The sequence below is a fragment of the Phocoena phocoena genome, chromosome 3, assembly GCF_963924675.1.
Source record: "Phocoena phocoena chromosome 3, mPhoPho1.1, whole genome shotgun sequence".
NCBI classification, from domain to species: Eukaryota; Metazoa; Chordata; class Mammalia; order Artiodactyla; family Phocoenidae; genus Phocoena; species Phocoena phocoena.
Genome location: NC_089221.1, coordinates 83367343 through 83391327, shown reverse-complemented (window position 1 = coordinate 83391327; position 23985 = coordinate 83367343). Strand labels below are relative to the sequence as shown.

At 36.9% G+C, this 23985-nt stretch overlaps 1 protein-coding gene across 1 annotated transcript in view; it reads left to right on the top strand.

Annotated features, from left to right (window-relative positions):
* The window catches only part of SLCO6A1 (solute carrier organic anion transporter family member 6A1), a 105279-nt gene extending 100434 nt beyond the window's left edge, over nt 1-4845 (top strand). Inside the window, exon 14 of the mRNA XM_065873675.1 lies at nt 4733-4845. Within this exon, the coding sequence (XP_065729747.1) occupies nt 4733-4845 (113 nt within the window). The remainder of the gene's footprint in view (nt 1-4732) is intronic.
* The last annotated feature ends 19140 nt before the right edge of the window (nt 4846-23985 follow it).

Below are 23985 nucleotides of genomic sequence, written 5' to 3'. Positions count from 1 at the left end.
TATTTTTCTATTTCTTTGTATTATCTTCAATTTACCTTATCAGTGTTTTATAGTTTTCAGAGTATGGGTCTTCCACCTCTTTGGTTAAGTTTATTCCTAGGCATTTTAGTCTTTTTGATGCCATTTTAAGTGGGATTGTTTTCTTGCTTTCTCTTTCTGATAGTTCATAATTAGTGTATAGTAAAGCAACAGATTTCTGTATATTAATCTTGTATCCTGCAACTTTACTGAATGCATTTATTAGTTCTAATAGTTTCTTCATGCAGACTTTAGGGTTTTCTATATATAACATCATGTCATATGCAAATAGTGACAGTTTTACTTCTTCCCTTCCAATTTGGATGCCTTTTATTTCTTTTTCTTGTCTGATTGCTGTGACTAGGATTTCCAATATGATGTTAGATAGAGGTGGTGAGAATGAGCTTCCTTGTCTTATTCCTGATTTTAGAGGAAAACTTCCTGCTTTTCTGCTTTTCTCCAGTAAGTCTGATGTTAGCAGTGGGTTTGTCATAAATGGCCTTTATAATGTTGAGATATGTTCCCTCTATACCAACTTTTATGAGAGTTTATATCATGAATGGATGTTGAATTTTGTCAAATGCTTATCTTGTGTCTATTGATATGATCATGTGATTTCATCCTTTATTTAATTTTGATTTGCAGATATTGAACTATCCTAGCATCCCTGGAATGAATCACACTTGATCATGGTGTATTATCCTGTTTATATATTGTTGAATCCAATTTGCTAATATTTTGTTGAGGATTTTTGCATCTGTATTCATCAGAGATATTGGCCTTTAATTTTCTTCTTCTTCTTCTTTTTTTTTCCAGTGTCTTTGTCTGGTTTTGGTATCAGGGTAATGATGGCCTTGTAGAATGAATTTGGGAGTATTCCCTCCTCTTCAATTTTTTGGAATAGTTTGAGAAGGATGGATATTAGCTCTTCTTTTTATGTCTGGTAGAATGTCCCTGTAAAGCCATCCAGTCCTGGACTATTGCTTACTGGGAGTTTTTTTAATTAAAAATTCAATTTCACTACTTATGTTTGGTCAGTTCAGGTTGTCTATTTCTTCATGATTTTGTCTTGGAAGTTTGTATATTTCTAGAAATGTTTCCATGTCTTCTAGGTTGTCCAATGTACTTGCATATAACTTCTAGTAGTATTCTCTTGTGATTTTTTGAATCTCTGTGATATTGGTTGTTAATTCTCTTCCTTCATTTCTTATTTTGTTTATTTGGACCCACTTTCTTTTTTTCTTAATGAACCTAGCTGAAAGGCTATCCATTTTGTTTATCTTTTCAAAAACTGGCTCTTGGTTTCACTGATCTTTTCTATTGTTTATTCTCAATTTTACTTATTTTCTTTCTGATCTTTATTAAGTCCTTCTTTCTGCTGACTTTGGGCTTTGTTTGCTCTTCTTTTTATAATTCCTTTAGATGATAGGTTAGGTTATTTATTTGAAATTTTTCTTGTTTCTTGAGGTAGGACTGTATCGCTATAAACTTTCCTCTTAGAACTGCTTTTGCTGTATACCATAGATTTTGGAAAGCTGTGTTTCCATTTTTATTTTTCTCAAAGTATTTTCTAATTTCCTCTTTGATTTCTTCATCAACCTATTCCTTTATAGTAGCATGCTCTTTAGCCTCCACATGTTTGTGTTTTCCATTTTTCTTCCTGTAACTTATTTCTAGTTTCATACCATTGTGGTTGGAAAAAATGCTTGATATATTTCTGTTCTCTTAAATTTGTTGAGACTTGTTTTGTAGCCTAGCAAGTAATCTATCTTAGGATAGACTAAGCTAAGAGAATTCAGCACCACCAAACCAACTCTACAACAAATGCTAAAGGAACTTCTCTAAGTGGGAAACACAAGAGAAGAAAAGGACCTACAAAAACAAACCCAAAACCCCAAATCTACAACTCTGATGGGGAATGTTGATAACAGCGGAGCCTCTGCATGTGTAGGACAGAGGACAGAGTTTATATGGGAAATCTCTGTGTCTCTAAGACTAAAAGGAAAACATGTTGTGTTACTTTGTTCCTATGAATTGATGAAAGGAAGTTTTTACAGTTTTTTAAATGTAAATTGTTTATTTTTTGGCCGCGCCACCTGGCATGCAGGATTCTAGTTCCCCGACCAGGGATGGAACTCATGCCCCGTGCAGTGGAAGCTCGGAGTCTTAACCACTGGACTGCCAGGGAAGTGTCTTAAATGTAAATTTTATATAAAAGTCATTGCTTAACATAATAAGCAGCATGCCAAAGCTGCACATATGTTTTTCATATCCTACTTTGATAGGCAGAATGACAGCCCCTCAAAAATGTCCATGTCTTGTCTCTGGGGCCTGTCAGTATGTTAGAGTATGTGGCAAAGGAGAAGGTTGCAGATGGAATTAAAGTTCTAATCAGCTGACCTTAAAATAGAGAGATTATCCTGGATTATCCAGGTTAAATGTAATCATGAGAACCCTGAAATGTGGAAGAGGGAAGCAAAAGAGTCAGTGTCAGAATGGTGTGATGTGAGAAAAATACAACTGTCCACTTCTTGCTTCGAAGATAGAAGAAGGAAGGGGACCATGAGCCAAGGAATGCCAGCACTTTGATTGTAGTCCAGTGAGACCCATTTGGATTTCTGACCTTCAAAGACTAAGGTAATACATTTTCATTGTTTTAAGTCACTAGTTTGTGGTAATTTGTTAAAACACCTATGGCAAACAAGTGTATCTATCATACTTGTCCTCACAAACGTATAGGAATGATACTGTCACAGAGATAATATTCATCAAATATTCTATTCCCTACCCTCACTTACATTTTCCAGTCCCCTTAAAGTTAGATGTTAGTTGTTCTGGCCAGTGAAATGTAAGCAGAAGTGAAATGGGTCACTTTCAGATCAGATTCTTTTCTACTGCCATGTCCATATGGTTTAGATGGTACAACTACAAGATGGCACCTCCTCAGTCAAACTGGGCCCCTGAGAGCCTATGTAAAGCACAGAAAACACTCTCAAATCCTCTTTGAACATGTAGTGGAGCTAGAAATAAATTTTTTTTTATTACTTTAAGCCACCACAGTTGGAGTGGTAATTTGTTACTGCTGTTTGACATAGTTTATCCTAAAAAAGAAATACAGATACTAAATATAACTTAGTAAAAATATTTCTGTCAGGAACTAAGTTTCTCTAATTTCTAGAGTTCTGGCTTAAAGACAGAACTTGCAGAATTTAGAAGACTTCATGGCTAACATTGCCCTTAGACTGTAACATCTCATCTATACTTTTAGCACACAAGATTTCCAATTCTAAGTTGTGCTCTCTGGCCAGTGACTGGAATGAAGACTGTGTATCTTATTGAAAAGAGTCATATGTTCTTTACGGATTATGGTCAATAGCAGAATAAGAGGCAGTTATACAAATTAAAGAAGTTGTTTTATTTTTGCTCAGAGGTAATCCGTAATCCCACCTCCTCATGGAGGTGCCTGGGACAAGAGTCTACAGTAATGCCTGGAGAGGAGCCAGTATTTTTCTCAAAGAATTTTGTGCACTTCTGCACTTCTGTGGCAGTGCAGAGTTACCTGAGAACTAAAAGTTATGGTTTTACTTTAGCTGAGAGATTTTTAAAGGCAAGTTGTTCCTATTTGACCTAGTTAATTACAGAAGAACTTTAGTGTAAATCTGTTTTATAAATGAACCAAAGATGTCCCCTAGGTTGTTTATTTCGTCACAGCAGACTGTGTCCTGTTAGCTCAAAAGGTCATTGGTGCCAAAGTAAAATTTTTACACTTTGTTTTCAACATAGCCCAAATAAACAGAATTTAGTCATTTTGAGTCTGATTGCTTTGCGTATCTTGTGAAGCTATGCCCAACATCTGCTGGCCGTGGATAAAATAAACCCTATAGCCACAAAAGCAGAGCTGCTGCTGCCCTTTGGAACTCTCTGAACCAGATTCCCTACTGGTCTCCTGAATGACATCCCCTAAACATGTAAGCCCCCTCTCCCCTGGGAGTTCACTTGTCCCTCCATCCCCTTCTAGATAGTGCTTTAGGCTCCAAATACTATCATGCTATGAGGGACTTCCCCCACATGCAAACCTGTCAAAGTGTTGCTGAAATAATGCTCATATGTACAACAGCCACTTCATGGTCATATCTTTTCCCTTGTTCAGCCCTGAAATCCCTCAAACTCACTGCAGAATCTTACAGAATGTCTGATTTTGTCTATCATTGCTGGGCTCACTAAATGTTAATTGCCAAAAGTACCTCCAAGTAGCTGTGAGAATTCACTAATTAAATGGGATTACTTAATATTATTAATTTGTATTATGGTGAGTAATCACTCTCAAAAACTCATTGTTTTACTTTGACATTGTTAGATGTTAAAGCCTATTTTTTTCTTAAATTTATTTGGCAAAAGGCTCAGATGCTTTTTAAAACTTTATTTTGTTTTAGACCAATTTCATTAACAGAAATATAACTGCTACTGTAAGGGACCTTGTGAGCACATTATAATGCAGTGATTAAGATCATAGTCTGTCTCTGGTAGAGCAGGGTTTGAATTCCAGTTTTGTCGCTTAATTATGTAAATTTGGGCAAGTTACCTAACTTCTTTAAGCAACTTTTCTCTTTGCAAAAACAGGAATAATAATTGTATAGAAACATGGGTTTTAGTTATCTATTACTGTGTAATAAGTTAATCTAAAATTTAATGGCTTAAAACATTTATCATCCAGTTTCTGTGGGTCAGGAATCTGGGTGCAGTTCACCTGGGATCTGTGGCTCAGGGTTTCACAGGGCTGGAGTCAATGTGTCAGCTGTGGCTGCAGTCATCTCAAGTCTTAGATAGAGAAGAACCTTCTTCCAGGTTCAATCATATGATAATCATACTGTTGTTGGTAGGATTCAGCTTCTCAAGGTATGTTGGACCAAGGGCCTCAGTGACTCCACCAGCTTTTGAACAGAAGTTTTATGGCATGTGGGCCTCTCCGTATGGCTCATATCATGAAACTCACTTCATCAGAGCAGCAAGCAGGAAGAGCCCAAAAGTACGTGCAAGCCAGATGGAAGTTGCAGTGGTCTATAGCATAGTCTTGGAATTGACAGCTCATCACTTTAAAAAAAAAAAAACTAAACTACAACTTTATTCAGATTTCAACAATATTTCCACTCAGGATCCTATTCAGGGTTGTCATGTCTCCTTAGTCTCTTTGATCTGTAATCATTCCTCAGTATTTCCTTGTTTTTCATGATCTTGACACTTTTTTGGAAGAACTTCTAATTATTTTGTTATTTTGTAGGACTGCCCCTCAGTTTGGATTTGTTGGTATTTTCTCATGATTTTGTTGAGGTTTTACATTATTAGAAGGATAACACAAAAGTGATTTTCCATTGTATCATATCATGGGTACATGATGTCAGTATATATTGGCAGTGTTATTAACTTTGATAAATTGGTCAAGGTTGTATGCATCAGGCTTCACTTCAATGAAGTTACTATTCTTTTTTTATCAACCTGGAACCACCACCACTTTTGACATATTCTATTTGTTAGAGACAAGTCGCTAAGTCCAGCCAGTACACACAAGGAAGGAGATGATATAATGGCATAAGTATCAGGAGGTAAGGTTCATTGGGAGTCATTTCAGAAGTTGCTCATCATACTATGAAAGGTAAGGTAAGTAAATGTCCATCAACAGATGAATGTATAAAGAAGATGTGGTGTATATATATATATATATATATATATATACACAATGGAATATTACTCAGCCATTAAGAATGAAATAATGCCATTTGCAGCAACATGGATGGACCTGGAGATTATCATATTAAGTGAAGTAAATCAGACAGAGAAAGACAAATATATTGCTTATATGTGAAATCTAAAAAAAAAATGATACAAATGAACTTATTTACAAAACAGAAACACTCACAGACTTAGATAACAAACTTATGGTTACCAGGGGGAAAGGGCATGAGGAGGGGAGGGATAAATTGGAAGTTTGGAATTGACAAGTACACACTACTAAGGACCTACTGTATAGCACAAGGAACTTGGCTCAGTATTCTGTAATAACTCAAATGGGAAAAGAATTTGAAAAAGAATGTATACTTGTAGGGGTATAACTGAATCACTTTGCTGTATACCTGTAACTAACACATCATTGTTTATCAAGTATACTCCAATATAAAATAAAACTTTAAAAAAGTAATAATAATAAAAGGTAAGGATACAGTTGTAAGTAAGGTAAGGATATAGTAGGTAAGGTAAGGATACAATAATGCACATAAAGAACTTAGCATGTTACTGTATAAATGGTAGCTATCATAATGATAATTATGATAATTATTTTGTGGCTCTCTTTCAAATTGATTCATTTGACCAATGTTTATTGAATGCTTATAATGTTAGAAATGGAAATACAAAACTATTTGGCTTAGGGGAGAAATAATAATAAACAGGTAAAGAAAATATTTGTGAATTTTTGAAAAATAAATTTATTTATTTATTTATGGCTGAGTTGGGTCTTTGTTGCTGCGTGCAGGCTTTCTCTAGTTGCGGCGAACGGGGGCTACTCTTCACTGCGGTGCGCAGGCTTCTCATTGCGGTGGCTTCTCTTGATGCGGAGCACGGGCTCTAGGCACACAGGCTTCAGTAGTTGTGGCACGAGGGCTCAGTAGTTGTGGCTTGCAGGCTGTAGAGCGCAGCCTCAGTACTTGTGGAGCACGGGCTTAGTTGCTCCGCGGCATGTGGCATCTTCCCGGACCAGGGCTCAACCCTGTTTCCCCTGCATTGGCAGGCAGATTCTTAACCACTGCGCCACCAGGGAAGCCCAATACTTGTGAATTTTGATGAATGATATAAGGAAAGCTATCAGGACAAGGTGATTGTGTGTGTGTGTGTGTGTGTGTGTGTGTGTGTGTGTGTGTGATGATTGTTTCAATCAAGACAGAGAAAGCCTACTTGATATGATACTTATGCTGAGATTGAATGTTCAGAAAATATCAGCTTTACAAGATCCTGAAAAGTAATATTGTAGGCAGAGAGATTAGCAAGTTCAAGGACAGTGAGGCAGAGAAGAGTTTGTCATGTGAAGGAAATAGGAGAACCTTATGACTAAAGTATACTGAGCTAGGGGTAAAGTGTTATAATGTTGGTGAGGTAAACAGGGGCTAAATTATATAGGACCTTGTAGGCTGTGGGAAGGATGTTATTTTATTCTAAGTATGATAGAAAGGATTGTAGTGTTTTATGAAAGGTAATGATAAAATCTTATTTTTAAGCTTTTATTCTAAATTTACTCTATATTTCTACAAATTATAGAAAACTTGCAAGAATAGTGTAAGGAAGTTCTCTATATGTGTGGTGAAAATTATAACAATGTCAGCTCTCTCTGATTGAATCTTTTGTCTTCAAAACATCTAAAATGGTATACTGGCCTTTACTTTTCTAGTATTCAAAGAAGACAACATTTCTGTACCTACTATATAAGGACAAGGAATCATTATAATTAGGTTATTTTCTCTTTAAATATTCAGATAATAAGTACAAAAATGTTTGGAGACTATTGAAATTATCTCTACTGTTTAAGTTTGGGACAGTCATAAAATGGCACCTACTGACTGGTAGGAAACTATTTTTCAGATCAGTCTGGTGTCATTGCAAGTATCCCGTGGGCAATTTTATTTTACTGTTTGAATTTCACCTTAGGATTTTTGCCTTTACTCTTGACATTGTTTTTTTTTTTTGGCAAGGAAATATAATATAGGTACAAGTTTCTGAACCATGGACATTTTAAAGGAATGTGTAACTGATCCAAAACTTTGACACCAACAACGATGCTTGAATATTATGGCACATACATGGTAGTACCTAATTAACACTTGTGCCTACAGTATCTCCATGCTCATAGCATGCCATTCTTACTCATTTTTTACACTTGCTTTAGAAAGTGTTGCATGGCATTCATTCAGTATACCTTTTATATTCAGGTTCATTATTTGGTAAAGTATTTGTTGGTGTACAATTATATGTGCTTTACTGTTTTATGACTCATCCCACTCCATGGATGACCTCAAAACTATGTAGTATTTCATCTGGCTTCTTTCTTGTTTTCTTCCCACCCACATCTCACAACTGAATCTTTCTTTCGTTGCTAACATGTACTTTGAATGCTTTTGACACAAATAGAAAACAAGAGTCATGGTAAACAGCACACCAGAAGTCCAAGAAATCTATTGTCTATTCAGTCAAGGAGTGCTAAGAAAAGAAGGTGGTCACAACCAACAAACATCTTAGCTGGTGAGCTCATGAATGGTTCTAGTTAGAATAGAACACAGTCCATTTATTTGCCTGGCCAAGGCCTGGAAGTAAACATAAGGTTGCTAGGTATGGGAACAGGATAAGGGGAAGAAATAAAAGTGGTGTAGTAGAAAGACAACAGGATTCTAAGTATGGCTCTGACACTAAATAGATGTTAGATGAAACAAATTTTAATTAAGTTTATATTCTGATAAGCATTTTATGAAATTACTGGATTACTGAGTTTTAGCATCATTCAATTTCCGATTTGGAAAGGGGTTCAGTTGTTGGCTAATCCAAATCTGTAGTATAAATGCCTCCCACAATACCCCTAATAACTGACCAGCTAGCTCCTTCAGTGAAAGAGAATTCAGTACCTACTGAGGCAATCTATCCCATTTTATATAGCTCTAATTCAATGGGTCTTAAACTTTTTTGTCTCAGGACCCATTTATACTGTTAGAACTAACTAAACATCACAAAGAGCTTTTTGTTTATATGGGGTATATCTATTGATAGTGATATTAGAAATTAATATGAGGCATTTAAATAATTAGTTCATTTAAAATAGCAACAATAAGCCCATTAGATATTAGCATAAATGTTTTAAAATTTTAATAATTTTGAGCTAGGCACAGAAAAACTGCTACTACATGATCTCACTTATATGTGGAATTTTTGAAAAAGTTTAATTCATGGAGAAAGAGAGTAGTATGGGACCAGGGACTGGAAGAGGTGGGGGAAAAGAGGAGATGCTGGCCAAAGAGTACAAACTTTCAGTTATAAGATGAATAAATTCTGGAGACCTAATGTATAGCCATAGTGACTACAGCTAATAATAATGCATTGTATACTTGAAATTTGCTAAGAGAATAGACCTACAGTGTTCTCACAACACACACACACACACACACACACACACACTAACTGTATAAGATGATGGGTTTGTTAGCTTGATTGTGGTAATCATTTCACAATGTATATATATATATACTAAGTATGTTGTACACCTTAAATATATACTTTTTTTTTTCTTTTTCTTTTGCGGTACGCGGGCCTCTCACTGTTGTGGCCTCTCCCGTTGCGGAGCACAGGCTCTGGACGCGCAGGCTCAGCGGCCATGGCTCACGGGCCCAGCCGCTCTGCGGCATGTGGGATCTTCCCTGACCGGGACACGAACCCGTGTCCCCTGCATCGGCAGGCAGACTCTCAACCACTGCGCCACCAGGGAAGCCCCTATACCATTTTTATTTGTCAATCATACCTCAATAAAATTGAATAAAATAATTATATTAAAAAAATTATACTGAGAAGAATGAAATGGTTTTATCTCTTTTCAAATCTCTTTAATGTCTAGCTTAATAAGGGGTTCTTATGTCTTCTTTTTTGTGATATGACACGTCAAGTAGCCTCTGGAAAACTTCACTGTTCATTTGCATGAAAATGGGGATCTAACCGGCAAATAACATCCTAGTATTATTTAAATATAGTTGTGAACTAGCAGACCCCCTGAAAAGGTCTCAGATTGTGCTGGGACTCCGGATCACATTTTGAGAACAATTGCTCCAATTATTTATACAGGATTTTCTTTATTTTGAGTTCATATTATCCTTCTACTTGAAAGGTCCTTGTACTAATCTCAAGAACCATAAAGAATAAGTGTGATCTCTGTTTCAAATGATTCCCTCACTCAAATATTTTATGACAGCTATTTGTTATCCCTGTATCTTTCCTTCAGGATAAACTTTCATAGTTCTTTCAACTAATTATCATATGAAAATTTTCAATTTTCCACCTTAGTTATATTGGGTTGGCCAAAAAGTTCATTTGGGTTTTCTGAAACATCTTCCGGAAAACCCCAAATGAACTTTTTGGCCAACACAATATTATCCTTGGGCCTACTCGCATTAGTCAGTTGTTCTCTTCGTGCATCAATTAGGGTTGAATACAATATTTCAGGATAGTCTGAATGGTGCAGAGAGAAAATCTTAACCTGGATTTCATACTTCAATTAATGTCTCTAATACATGTTTGATCCATATTTTAACTAGCTGATGTTTAGTCAAATCTTTATTTTCCAATTTTTTTTTTTTTTTTTTTTTTTGCTGTATGAGGGCCTCTCACTGCTGCGGCCCCTCCTGTTGCGGAGCACAGGCACCGGATGCGCAAGCTCAGCGGCCATGGCTCACGGGCCCAGCCGCTCCGCGGCATGCGGGATCCTCCCGGACCGGGGCACGAACCCGCGTCCCCCGTATCGGCAGGCGGACTCTCAACGACTGCGCCACCAGGGAAGCCCTATTTTGCAATTTTGATTTAAGTGGATTTATAGAATTTTTTAAACCTATGTCATCTTGTTAGATATGGATCATGGTTTTAGTTTGTGGATCCTGATACTGTTATACAAAGTATTCATAATATTTATGGCAGATATAATGCAACATGCACCAAATTGCTTTATTTTCCTCCTGGGCATACAGCACAACTACATACTGAGCTCCTGTTGCATCTAGGCATAGGACTGAGTTTTGATCAGTGGGATATAGGCAGAAGTGCCCTATGATCTGTTTCAGTGCTGGCTAGAAACATGCAGTGCAAAGGTGTACTCTCTCTCCAATTGACTTGTTGCAAAAAAAGACCTCAGAGAGAACAAAAAGTGGATCCCTGAGTCCATCATTTGAAGGAGACATTCCAGGAGAGCCTTCTGAAGAGGAAAATTCACACTGAACCTTCCATGAGCCAGAAAGAAACTGTTATTTATTGCTCTACGCTCATTGAATTGTTTGATAGCCTACATGTTCTCAGCTTCTATTAAAATTCTCTATGGTTGACATTAGTCTGTTATTCAATCACTGTTTTGCCATAGTCAGTCAATCAAAAAGGACTGTACTACCTCAACAATACTAAGAGTACTAACTGTACTGTCATTTACCCCATATTTATCATATCCACATGAATATAAGATAATTTTTGGTAGATGGTACAGTGAAATTTAGATAAATGATGAGTGATGCTGACATCATAGAATAAGTTGGGATGTATTCCCTTATCTTTGATTTTCTGAAAGGGTTTATGTAGAATTGGTATTAGTTCTCCCTTAAATGCTCAGGAGAATTCACTATGGAAGTCAATGGGCCTGAGGTTTGCTTTGTGGGAAGATTTTTAACTACAAATTCAATTTCTTTAATAGACCTAGGCTTGTTTAGAGTATCTATTTATTACCTCTTAAGAGTTCTTTTGTAATTTGTCTTATAGGTATTTTGTTCATTTCATCCAAATGTCAAAGTTTTAGGCTTAAGGTTTTTTATAACTGTATCCTTTTAATATCTGTAGAATCTGTAATATCACCTCTCTTGTTCCAGATATTGGTGCTTTGTACCTTCTGGTCAGTCTGGCTAGAGATTTATCAATTTTCTTTATCTTCTAAAAAAAAATAAGTTTTGGTCTTATTAATTTCTCTATTGTTTTCCTGTTATCTATTTCATTGATTTCCTTTCTGGTCTTTATTAGTTCCTGTATTTACTTTGCATTTAACTTGTTCTTTATTTTTCAGTTTCTTACGGTAGAAAGAAAGAAACTGAAAAATAAAGTTTTTTTATATAAAAATAAAAAAACGAAGTCACTGATTCGAGACCTTTCTTCTTTTTAATACAGACATGTTATAAGCACTGCTTTAGTAGCATCCTACAAATTCTGATGTTTTGTTTTTCATTCAGTTCAAAATACTTTCGTATTTTCCTTTTGATTTTGTTTTTGACCTATGGGTTATTTGAGCTGTGTTATTTGGTTTTCACACATTTGGAAATTTTCCAGATATCTTTGTTATTGATTTCTGATTTAATTCCATTGTGATCAGAGAACATATTTTGTATGACTTGAATCTTTTAAAAATTATTGAAACTTTTTTCATGGCTCAGGATCTGGTCTATCGTGATAAATGTTCCATGTGAACTTTGAAAGAATGTGTAGCCTACTGTTATTGGCAAGAGGTTCTATAAATTTCAATTAGGTCAAGTTTGTTGATAGTGTTGTTTAAGTCTGCAATACTCTTGATTTTCTGTTTGTTCTATTAATTATTGAGAGCATAACTGAGAGCATATTAATAATTCTGAGCATAATTGTGGATTTGTGTATTTTTCCTTGCAGTTCTATCAGTTTTTATTTCAGGCATTTTGATACTCTATTTTTGTGATTAATTATTTGAGATTCTTAAGTGCTGTTGATGAATTTACCCCATTATCACTAAGAAATAACCTTCTTTATCTCAGATAATATTCTTCACTGTGAAATCTATTTGCACTGTTATTCATGTATCCATTCCAGCTATCCTTTGATTAGTATGGGCATAATATATCATTTTCAATCTTCTTCTTTTAGCCTATTAGCATTTATATTTAAAGTGTGTTTCTTGTAGGCAGTATTTAATTGGTTTTTGCTTTTTGTATCAGATCTGATCATCTTTTCCTTTTAATTGCAATGTTTATCCTATTTATATTTAGTGAGATTATTAATATAGTTAGGTGTAAATCATCACCTTGTTACTTGCATTCTTTTTCTCTTATCTATTTTTATTCCCTTTGATCTCTTTTCCTGCCTTCTTTTAGATTAATTGAATATTTTCTATGATTCCACTTTATTTTTTTTTCTTGGCTTTTTTATTGTTGTTTCTATTTTGGAGGCTGCTCTAGGGCTTATGGTGTAAGTCATTATCATATTCTACCTTTGACAGATATCACTTCACATATAAGACATTTACAATAGCATACTTCCATTTCTCTTTACCTGGTCTTTGCATTATTGCTGGCATACATTTTGCCTCTACACAACTAATGAATTCCACAATACTTCTTTATTTTTGTTTAAACAGTGAATTATCTTTTAAAGAGATTGAAATAATTTTTTAAAAATCACACATATTTCTCCGTGGGTCTTGAACTCCATCTCCTCATTTCTGGTGTTCTTTATTGTTTTGCATAAATCATTATTTTCACTTGTTATCATTTTCCTTTAGCCTGAAGGACTTCTATAACATGTGTGCAGGTGCTCTGGGTGATGAATTCTTTCTTTTTTTTTTTTTTAATGTCTGAAAACTTCTTTATTTCACCTTCATGTTGTCTTACTGGCCACTGTCCCTCTAATCCCTTCAGATGGTTCTTTCCCTGGACTAGGATAGTTTCTTCCCATACATGTGCTCTCAGTATTCTGCTGAATACTAGAGGGAACCCTCTGCATATCAACTCTGTCCAGCTTTCTCCTCTCCAGTACTCTGTCCTGCACATTCTAGTTGTCTTGTACCTTCAGCTTTGTCTCCTCAACCCAAGAGAGTCTGATGGGTTTTCTATGGATCTCACATCCTGCCCCACCCTACCCATACCATCAGTTGAAAACTCTCTCAAGGCAATAAACTGCTCACCTAGTTTGTTTCCCATCTCTTTGAGATGATTGTCCTTCATTACCTGGTATCCAGTGTCTTAAAAACCTTTTTTTTTTTCTTCATATATCTTTTTCTTTATTTCTTTTTCTTTTGGGTGTTTCAAGTTGAGGTTAAATCCAGTCTCTGTTACTCCATCCTGCCTGAAAGTGAAAGTCCCTTCACTGACTGTTCTTTTAATGCCAGGTTTTTGTACTCCATTTTTCATATTAAAAAAAAATTTGTCTTTATTTCACCATTGCCTCAGAAGTTTTTACTTCTTATAGTTCTTCAGTATTATTTTCTTTTTCTAGTCTAGCAAATTTTCATCTCCCCTGATAAGCTGGAGTATGGAGATCCTTGTACCTCTTCATCAAAGAATAGACAGTTGATTCTGTGAATTTTCTCTGATACTCACTTAAGCAATTCTCTATTTTCATATCTCTCTTGTAGAGTATAAAACATTTGTCTTTGTCCTATAGGAGCATATGCTGAGAGCTTTCACAAGTTGTAAAGTAGAAATGTAAACGTTTTGTTTTGTTTTACCTATGTCAGTAGACTTGAGCTTTGTTCATTAAAGCTCTTATTTACAAGTAAATTATTTTGCTAATTAATAGCAGCCTGCTAGCTCCCTCAGCCTCACACCAGACTTCTCCCAACTCCCAGGAAATTGTGAAAAGATTATTGTGAAAGAATTTATGAAAATTCCTCACTCACTGCTATCGCTTTATCTGTTATTGGCCTATTTTCTGCTTCTGACTGCATTGAGTTTTTGGGTGTATTAATCTTGCTAGAAGCAGACTGCTGGAACAAATGAAATTGGTCTTGTATAGTTTTATAAATCTAAATTTTAGTAACCTTCATTATCTCCTTTCCTTTGTTAAGAAATGGATAGTGGTTAAATTGTGGATGTGATGGGACTATCAAGAGTGGCAGGATGGCTATTTCTCTATTCAGTAAGGTGGCATTTTGTTATGATTATGACATTGTGATTGTGTATATCCTATAGAATCATAGCATGTTGAAGACTGTTTCCAGGCATCAAAATCAGACCTCAAGTAGAAAAGAAATATGTTTTAGAAATAATATCCTAATTACTAATTTACAGTAGGTTAATTTCTTCTAGTTTAAAGCATTTCTTGATATATAAATCCAATTATGCTTTCTTCACTATATCTACTGTTGTGATATTTGATCATAAGTATGCTTTTATAAAGTTCATAGTGTTTTAAGTGAATTATAATAACAATCACTTAGTGAAAAGCTTACCTTGGTACTATATAGTAACTATTATACTAGTCATTCATTTTTCACTTCCTACTGAGTTTGCTTTCTTATGGGATTATTGTATTAAATGTTTACATTATTTTCTTTTTAAAAATTATGATCAGTCATGTTTATGGATGTATCTCTTAATGATTTATGCTTAGTATTACTAAAAGAAAAATGTAGGTGCATTTCTCCTAAATATAAATATATTTTTCTGTGAAACTGCAATTCAAAGCAGTATTAAAAAAATCTGGGGGCTTCCCTGGTGGCGCAGTGGTTGAGAGTCCGCCTGCCGATGCAGGGGACACGGGTTTGTGCCCCGATCCGGGAAGATCCCACATGCCGTGGAGCAGCTGGGCCCGTGAGCCATGGCCGCTGGGCCTGCACATCCGGAGCCTGTGGTCTGCAACGGGTAAGGCCACAATAGTGAGAGGCCTGCGTACCGCGAAAAAAAAAAAAAATCTAGTCAGCATTAAATTTTTTCTTAAGATATAATTTGTGTTTTTTTAAAGTATTTATTTATTTATTTTTGTTTGGTTGTGCCAGGTCTTGGTTGCTGCAGGGAAGCTCCTTAGTTGTGGCTTGCCAGCTCCTTAGTTGCATCACGTGGGCTGCTTAGTTGCAGCAGGCGGACTCCGTAGCTGTGGCATGCGAACTCTTAGTTGACGCATGCATGTGGGATCTAGTTCCCTGACCAGGGATCAAACCCGGGCCCCCTGCACTGGGAGCAGAATCTTATCCACTGTGCCACCAAGGAAGTCCCTATAATTTGTGATTTTTAATTATACATTTTCTAGAGCATTTAAAGTGAAGAATACTAGGAGGATCACTTAGATTGCTTCATTGCTTTTCTGCATTTATTTAGTTAATATAAGATCTAGTGGTGTTAATAAATGTTTAATGTTGGGATTTTTTGTTTTTCAATGCCTCGGTTCTTGCTTTGTTCTCATTAGTAGCACCTACCATCCGTGCCTTTTTTTTTTTTACATCTTTATTGGAGTATAATTGCTTTACAATGGTGTGTTAGTTTCTGCTTGATAACAAAGTGAATCAGTTATACATATACGTATGTTCCCATATCTCTTCCCTCTTGCATCTCCCTCCCTCGCACCCTCTCTATCCCACCCATCTAGGTGATCACAAAGCACTGAGCTGATCTCCCTGTGCTATGTGGCTGCTTCCCACTAGCTATCTATTTTACGTTTGTTAGTGTATATATGTCCATTCCTCTCTCTTGCTTTGTCACAGCTTACCCTTCCCCCTCCCCATATCCTCAAGTCCATTCTCTAGTAGGTCTGTGTCTTTATTCCCGTCTTACCCCAGGTTCTTCATGACATTTTCCTTTTTATAGATTCCATATATTTGTGTTAGCATATGATATTTGTCTTTCTCTTTCTGACTTACTGCACTCTGTATGACAGACTCTAGGTGCATCCACCTCACTACAAATAACTCAATTTCGTTTCTTTTTACGGCTGAGTAATATTCCATTGTATATATGTGCCACATCTTCTTTATCCATTCATCCGATGATGGACACTTAGGTTGTTTCCATCTCTGGGCTATTGTAAATAGAGCTGAAATGAACATTTTGGTACATAACTCTTTTAGAATTATGGTTTTCTCAGGGTATATGTCCAGTAGTGGGATTGTTGGGTCATATGGTAGTTCTATTTGTAGTTTTTTAAGGAACCTCCATACTGTTCTCCATAGTGGCTGTACCAATTCACATTCCCACCGGCAGTGCAAAAGTGTTCCATTTTCTGGACACCCTCTCCAGCATTTATTGTTTCTAGACTTTTTTTTTTTTTTTTTTTCGGTACGCGGGCCTCTCACTGCTGCGGCCCCTCCCGTTGCGGAGCACAGGCTCCGGACGCGCAGGCCCAGCGGCCATGGCTCACGGACCCAGCCGCTCCGCGGCATGTGGGATCCTCCTGGACCGGGGCACGAACCCGTGTCCCCTGCATCGGCAGGCGGACTCTCAACCACTGCGCCACCAGGTAAGCCCTGTTTCTAGACTTTTTGATGATAGCCATTCTGACCGGTGTGAGATGATATCTCATTGTAGTTTTGATTTGCATTTCTCTAATGATTAATGATGTTGAGCATTCTTTCATGTGTTTGTTGGCAATCTGTATATCTTCTTTGGAGAAATGTCTATTCAGGTCTTCTGCCCATTTTTGGTTTGGGTTGTTTGTTTTTTTGTTATAGAGCTGCATGAGCTGCTTGTAAATATTGGAGATTAATCCCTTGTCAGTTGCTTCATTTGCAAATATTTTCTCCCATTCGGAGGGTTCTCTTTTGGTCTTCTTTATGGTTTCCTTTGCTGTGCAAAAGCTTTGAAGTTTCATTAGGTCCCATTTGTTTGTTTTTGTTTTTATTTCCATTTCTCTAGGAGGTGGGTCAAAAAGGATCTTGCTGTGATTTATGTCATAGAGTGTCCTGCCTATGTTTTCCTCTAAGACTTTGATAGTTTCTGGCATTACATTTAGGTCCTTAATCTATCTTGAGATTATTTGTGTGTATGGTGTTAGGGAGTGTTCTAATCTCATACTTTTATATGTACCTGTCCAGTTGTCCCAGCACCACTTATTGAAGAGGCTGTCCTTTCTCCACTGTACATACCTGCCCCCCTTATCAAAGATAAGGTGACCATATGTGCGTGGGTTTATCTCTGGGCTTTTTGACCTGTTCCATTGATCTATATTTCTGTTTTTGTGCCAGTACCATACTGTCTTTATTACTGTAGCTTTGTAGTATAGTCTGAAGTCAGGGAGCCTGATTCCTCCAGCTCCGTTTTTCGTTCTCAAGATTACTTTGGCTATTCGGGGTCTTTTGTGTTTCCATACAAATCGTGAAATTTTTTGTTCTAGTACTGTGAAAAATGCCAGTGGTAGTCTGATAGGGATTGCATTGAATCTGTAGATTGCTTTGGGTAGTAGAGTCATTTTCACAATGTTGATTCTTCCCATCCAAGAACATGGTATATCTCTCCATGTATTTGTATCATCTTTAATTTCTTTCATCAGTGTCTTATAATTTTATGCATAGAGGTCTTTTGTCTCCTTAGGTAGGTTTATTCCTAGATATTTTGTTCTTTTTGTTGCAATGGTAAATAGGAGAGTTTTCTTGATTTCACGTTCAGATTTTTCATCATTAGTGTATAGGAATGCCAGAGATTTCTGTGCATTAATTTTGTATCCTGCTACTTAACAAATTCATTGATTAGCTCTAGTAGTTTTCTGGTAGCATCTTTAGGATTCTCTATGTATAGTATCCTGTCATCTGCAACCAGTGACAGCTTTACTTCTTCTTTTCTGATTTGGATTCCTTTTCTTCTCAGATTGCTGTGGCTAAAACTTCCAAAACTATGTTGAATAAGAGTGGTGAGAGGGGGCAACCTTGTCTTGTTCCTGATCTTAGAGGAAATGCTTTCAGTTTTCCACCATTGAGGATGATGTTGGCTGTGGGTTTGTCATATATGGCCTTTATTATGTTGAGGAAAGTTCCCTCTATGCCTACTTTCTGCAGGGCTTTTATCATAAATGGGTGTTGAATTTTGTTGAAAGCTTTCTCTGCATCTATTGAGGTGATCATATGGTTTTTCTCCTTCAGTTTCTTAATATGGTGTATCAAATTGATTGATTTGCATATACTGAAGAATCCTTGCATTCCTGGAATAAACCCCACTTGATCATGGTGTATGATCCTTTTAATGTGTTGTTGGATTCTGTTTGCTAGTATTTTGTTGAGGATTTTTGCATCTATGTTCATCAGTGATATTGCCCTGTAGTTTTCTTTCTTTGTGATATCCTTGTCTGGTTTTGGGATCAGGGTGATGGTGGCCTCATAGAATGAGTTTGGGAGTGTTCCTCCCTGTGCTATATTTTGGAAGAGTTTGAGAAGAATAGGTGTTAGCTCTTCTCTAAATGTTTGTTAGAATTCGCCTGTGAAGCCATCTGGTCCTGGGCTTTTGTTTGTTGGAAGATTTTTAATCAGAGTTTCAATTTCAGTGCTTGTGATTGGTCTGTTCATATATTCTATTTCTTCCTGATTCAGTCTTGGCAGGTTGTGCATTTCTAAGAATTTGTCCATTTCTTCCAGGTTGTCCATTTTATTGGCATAGAGTTGCTTGTAGTAATCTCTCATGATCTTTTGAATTTCTGCAGTGTCAGTTGTTACTTCTCCTTTTTCATTCCTAATTCTATTGATGTGAGTCTTCTCCCTTTTTTTCTTGATGAGTCTGGCTAATAGTTTGTCAATTTTGTTTATGTTCTCAAAGAAACAGCTTTTAGTATTATTGATCTTTGCTATCATTTCCTTCATTTCTTTTTCATTTATTTCTGATCTGATCTTTATGATTTCTTTCCTTCTGCTAACTTTGGGGTTTTTTTGTTCTTTCTCTAATTGATTTAGGTGCAAGGTTAGGTTGTTTGAGATGTTTCCTGTTTCTTAAGGAAGGATTGTATTGCTATAAACTTCCGTCTTAGAACTGCTTTTGCTGCATCCCATAGATTTTGGGTCGTCGTCTCTCCATTGTCATTTGTTTCTAGGTCTTTTTTGATTTCCTCTTTGATTTCTTCAGTGATAACTTCGCTATTAAGTAGTGTATTGTTTAGCCTCCAGGTGTTTGTATTTTTTACAGATCTTTTCCTGTAATTGATATCTAGTCTCATCGCATTGTGGTCGGAAAAGATACTTGATACAATTCTAATTTTCTTAAATTTACCAAAGCTTGATTTGTGACCCAAGATGTGATCTATCCTGTAGAATGTTCCATGAGCACTTTAGAAAAATGTGTATTCTGTTGTTTTTGGATGGCATGTCCTATAAATATCAATTAAATCCATCTTTTTTAATGTATCATTTAAAGCTTGTGTTACCTTATTTATTTTCAGTTTGGATGATCTGTCCATTGGTGAAAGTGGGGTGTTAAAGTCCCCTACTATGAATGTGTTACTGTCGATTTCCCCTTTTATGGCTGTTAGTCTTTGCCTTATGTATTGAGGTGCTCCTATGTTGGGTGCATAAATATTTACAATTGTTATATCTTCTTCTTGGATCGATCCCTTGATCATTATGTAGTGTCCTTCTTTGTCTCTTTGAATAGTCTTTATTTTAAAGTCTATTTTGTCTGATATGAGAATTGCTACTCCAGCTTTCTTTTGGTTTCCATTTGCATGGAATATCTTTTTCCATCCCCTTACTTTCAGTCTGTATGTGTCTGTAGGCCTGAAGTGGGTCTCTTGTAGACAGCATATATATGGGTCTTGTTTTTGTAGCCCTTCAGCCAGTCTGTGTCTTTTGTTGGGAGCAATTAATCTATTTACATGTAAGGTAATTATCGATATGTATGTTCCTATTCCCATTTTCTTAATTGTTTGGGTTTGTTATTGTATGTCTCTTCCTTATCTTGTGTTTCTTACCTAGAGAATTTCCTTTAGCATTTGTTGTAAAGCTGGTTTGGTGGTGCTAAACTCTCTCAGCTTTTGCTTGTCTGTAAAGGTTTTAATTTCTCCATCAAATCTGAATGAGATCTTTGCTGGGTAGAATAATCTTGGTTGTAGGTTTTTCTCCTTCATCACTTTAAATATGTCCTGCCAGTCTCTTCTGGGTTGCAAAGTTTCTGCTGAAAGACTAGCTGTTAACCTTATGGGGATTCCCGTGTGTGTTAGTTGTTGTTTTTCCCTTGCTGCTTTTAATATGTTTTCTTTGTATTTAATTTTTGACAGTTTGATTAATATGTGTCTTGGCCTGTTTCTCCTAGGTTTTATCCTTTATGGGACTCTCTGTGCTTCCTGGACTTGATTAACTATTTCCTTTCCCATATTAGGGAAGTTTTCAACAATAATCTCTTCAAATATTTTCTCAGTCCCTTTCTTTTTCTCTTCTTCTTCTGGAACCCCTATAATTCGAATGTTGGTGTGTTTAATGTTGTCCCAGAGGTCTCTGAGACTGTCCTCAGTTCTTTTCATTCTTTTTTCTTTATTCTGCTCTGCAGTAGTTATTTCCACTATTTTATCTTCCAGGTCACTTACCCATATTTCTGCCTTAGTTATTCTGCTATTGATTGCATCTAGAGTATTTTTAATTTCATTTATTGTGTTTTTCATCATTGCTTGTTTCATCTTTAGTTCTTCTAGGTCCTTGTTAAATGTTTCTTGCATTTTCTCTATTCTATTTCCAACATTTTGGATCATCTTTACTATCATTATTCTGAATTCTTCTTCAGGTAGACTGCGTATTTCTTCTTCATTTTTTCGGTCTGGTGGGTTTATATCTTGCTCCTTCATCTGCTGTGTGTTTTTTTGTCCTCTCATTTTGCTTATCTTACTGTGTTTGGGGTCTGCTTTTTGCAGGCTGCAGGTTCGTAGTTCCCGTTGTTTTTGGTGTCTGTCCCCAGTGGCTAAAGTTGGTTCAGTGTGTTGTGCACGCTTCCTGGTGGAGGGGACTAGTGCCTGTGTTCTGGTGGATAAGGCTGGATCTTGTCTTTCTGGTGGGCAGGTCCACGTCTGGTGGTGTGTGTTGGGCTGTCTGTTGACTTGTTATGATTTTAGGCAGCCTCTCTGCTAATGGGTGGGTTTGTGTTCCTGTCTTGCTAGTTGTTTGGCATAGGGTGTGCAGCACTGTAGCTTGCTGGTCCTTGAGTGAAGCTGGGTGCTGGTGTTGAGAGGAGGTCTCTGGGAGATTTTCACCGTTTGCTATTACCTGGAGCTGGGAGGTCTCTTGTGGACCAGTGTCCTGAAGTTGGCTCTCCCACCTCAGAGGCACAGCACTGACTCCTGGCTGAAGCACCAAGAGCCTTTCATCCACACAGCTCAGAATAAAGTAGAAAGAAAGAGGATAAAAGAAATTAAAATAAATTAAGATAAAATAAAATAAAATAATTAAAATAAAGAATAATTATTAAGAAAAAAAATTTTTTTTAATTAAAAAAAATACAAAAATGGACGAATAGAAACCTAGGACAAATGGTGAAAGCAAAGTTATACAGACAAAATCTCAAACAGAAGCATACACATACACACTCACAAAAAGAGGAAAAGGGGAAAAAATAATAAACCTTGCTCTCAAAGTCCACCTCCTCAATTTGGGATGATTCGTTGTCCATTCATGTATTCCACAGATGCAGTGTACATCAAGTTGATTGTGGAGCTTTAATCCGCTGTTTCTGAGGCTGCTGAGAGAGATTTCCCTTTCTCTTCTTGTTAGCACAGCTCCCGGGGCTCAGGTTTGGATTTGGCCCCGCCTCTGCGTGTAGGCCGCTGGAGGGCATCTGTTCTTCGCTCATACAGGACGGGGTTAAAGGAGCAGCTGACTCGGCGGTTCTGGCTCACTGAGGCTGGGGTGGGGGGGGGAGGGAGGGGCACCGAGTGCGGGTCGAGCCTGCGGAGGCAGAGGCCGGAGGGACGTTGCACCAGCCTGAGGCGCGCTGTGCGTTCTCCCTGGGAAGTTGTCCCTGGATCCCGGCACCCTGGCAGTGGCGGGCTGCACAGGCTACCCGGAAGGGAGGTATAGATAGTGACCTGTGCTCGCACACAGGCTTCTTGGTGGCGGCAGTAGCAGCCTTGGCGTCTCATGCCCGTCTCTGGGGTCCGTGCTGTTAGCCGCAGCTCGCACCCGTCTCTGGAGCTCCTTTAAGCAGTGCTCTTAGTCCCCTTTCCTCGCACACCAGGAAACAAAGAGGGAAGAAAAAATCTCTTGCCTCTTCGGCAGGTCCAGACTTTTCCCCGGACTCCCTCCCAGCCAGCCGTAGTGCACTAACCCCCTGCAGGCTGGGTTCACGCCGCCAACCCCAGTCCTCTCCTAATGTTGGGATTTAAAAAAAATTTTTTTCTGGTGTTGCTTCCTTCTGTTTTGTCTTGCATTGTTTTATTCTTTTAAAAAAATTTTTATTGGAGTATAGTTGATTTATAATGTGTTAGGTTCTGCTGTACAGTTATACATATACATATATATATATATATATATATATATATATATATATATATATATATATCTCCACTCTTTTCCCATATAGGTCATTACAGAGTATTGAGAAGGGTTCCTGGACTATACAGTAGGTCCTTATTAGTTATCCATTTTATGTATAATATTGTGTATATGAATGCTGAAATTTTAAATTATCTCGAAAATATCTGTGTTTGACAATCTTTCCATTCAGCCTTCCTCAAGATCCCTCCAATTTTAATATTCTATGAGCCTCATAGTGTTATACTGGTAAAGATTTCACAGCAGTCTGAAACTGGAAGGGAACTAATAAGGAATTAAAAGCAAACAGAAAAGAATATGATAAAATACTCAAATAGGCATATAAGTACATTTTCACCCTATAGGCATACCTACTTGGAAGGCAAAAATATAATCCTTATAATGCTTTTCAGCATGGAATCAGAGCAAGGGGAGTTGGTAGGATAGTCTTGGAAGCTTCTCTCATTAAGCCACTTTACCTAGGTTCATCCAGTTCCTGATAGCGAAGACCTGCTGTACATCCCAGAAAATGAAACCGATAGGCAGGGACATCTGCTTCTGTGTACATTGGTGGAATTCTACTTTAAAATCTGGATACTATTCTTTCTCCCATTCTCCACAGTTTAAAAATATAGCAAATGAAATTTGCTAAAAGAATAGCAATTTATTAATTACTTCCTGAAACTTAAGATGGTATTTTGACTATGCTCATTAGATTTACACTAGGTTGAACAAAGAATTTTAAAATGACAATTTCCCACAGATTTATCACAGACAAAATCCATGAAGTTGTTTTGTTTTCTTTGTTGTAAACCTGAACTTAAGGGAACAGGAAAGTAGTGTTGATAACTATTTCATGAAGACCAAGAAGTACTCAGCACGAAGCAATAGAGCTTTTGCTAATCTTTCAACAAAATTCTACTCTTCCTCACTGCAACAGTGGAGATTTCTCCTTAGACACTATGGATTTAGGTGCATAAAGATTATGCTACTTTGATTTTGATAGTTTGAATTTGTTCATTCAAAGCTGCAAAATA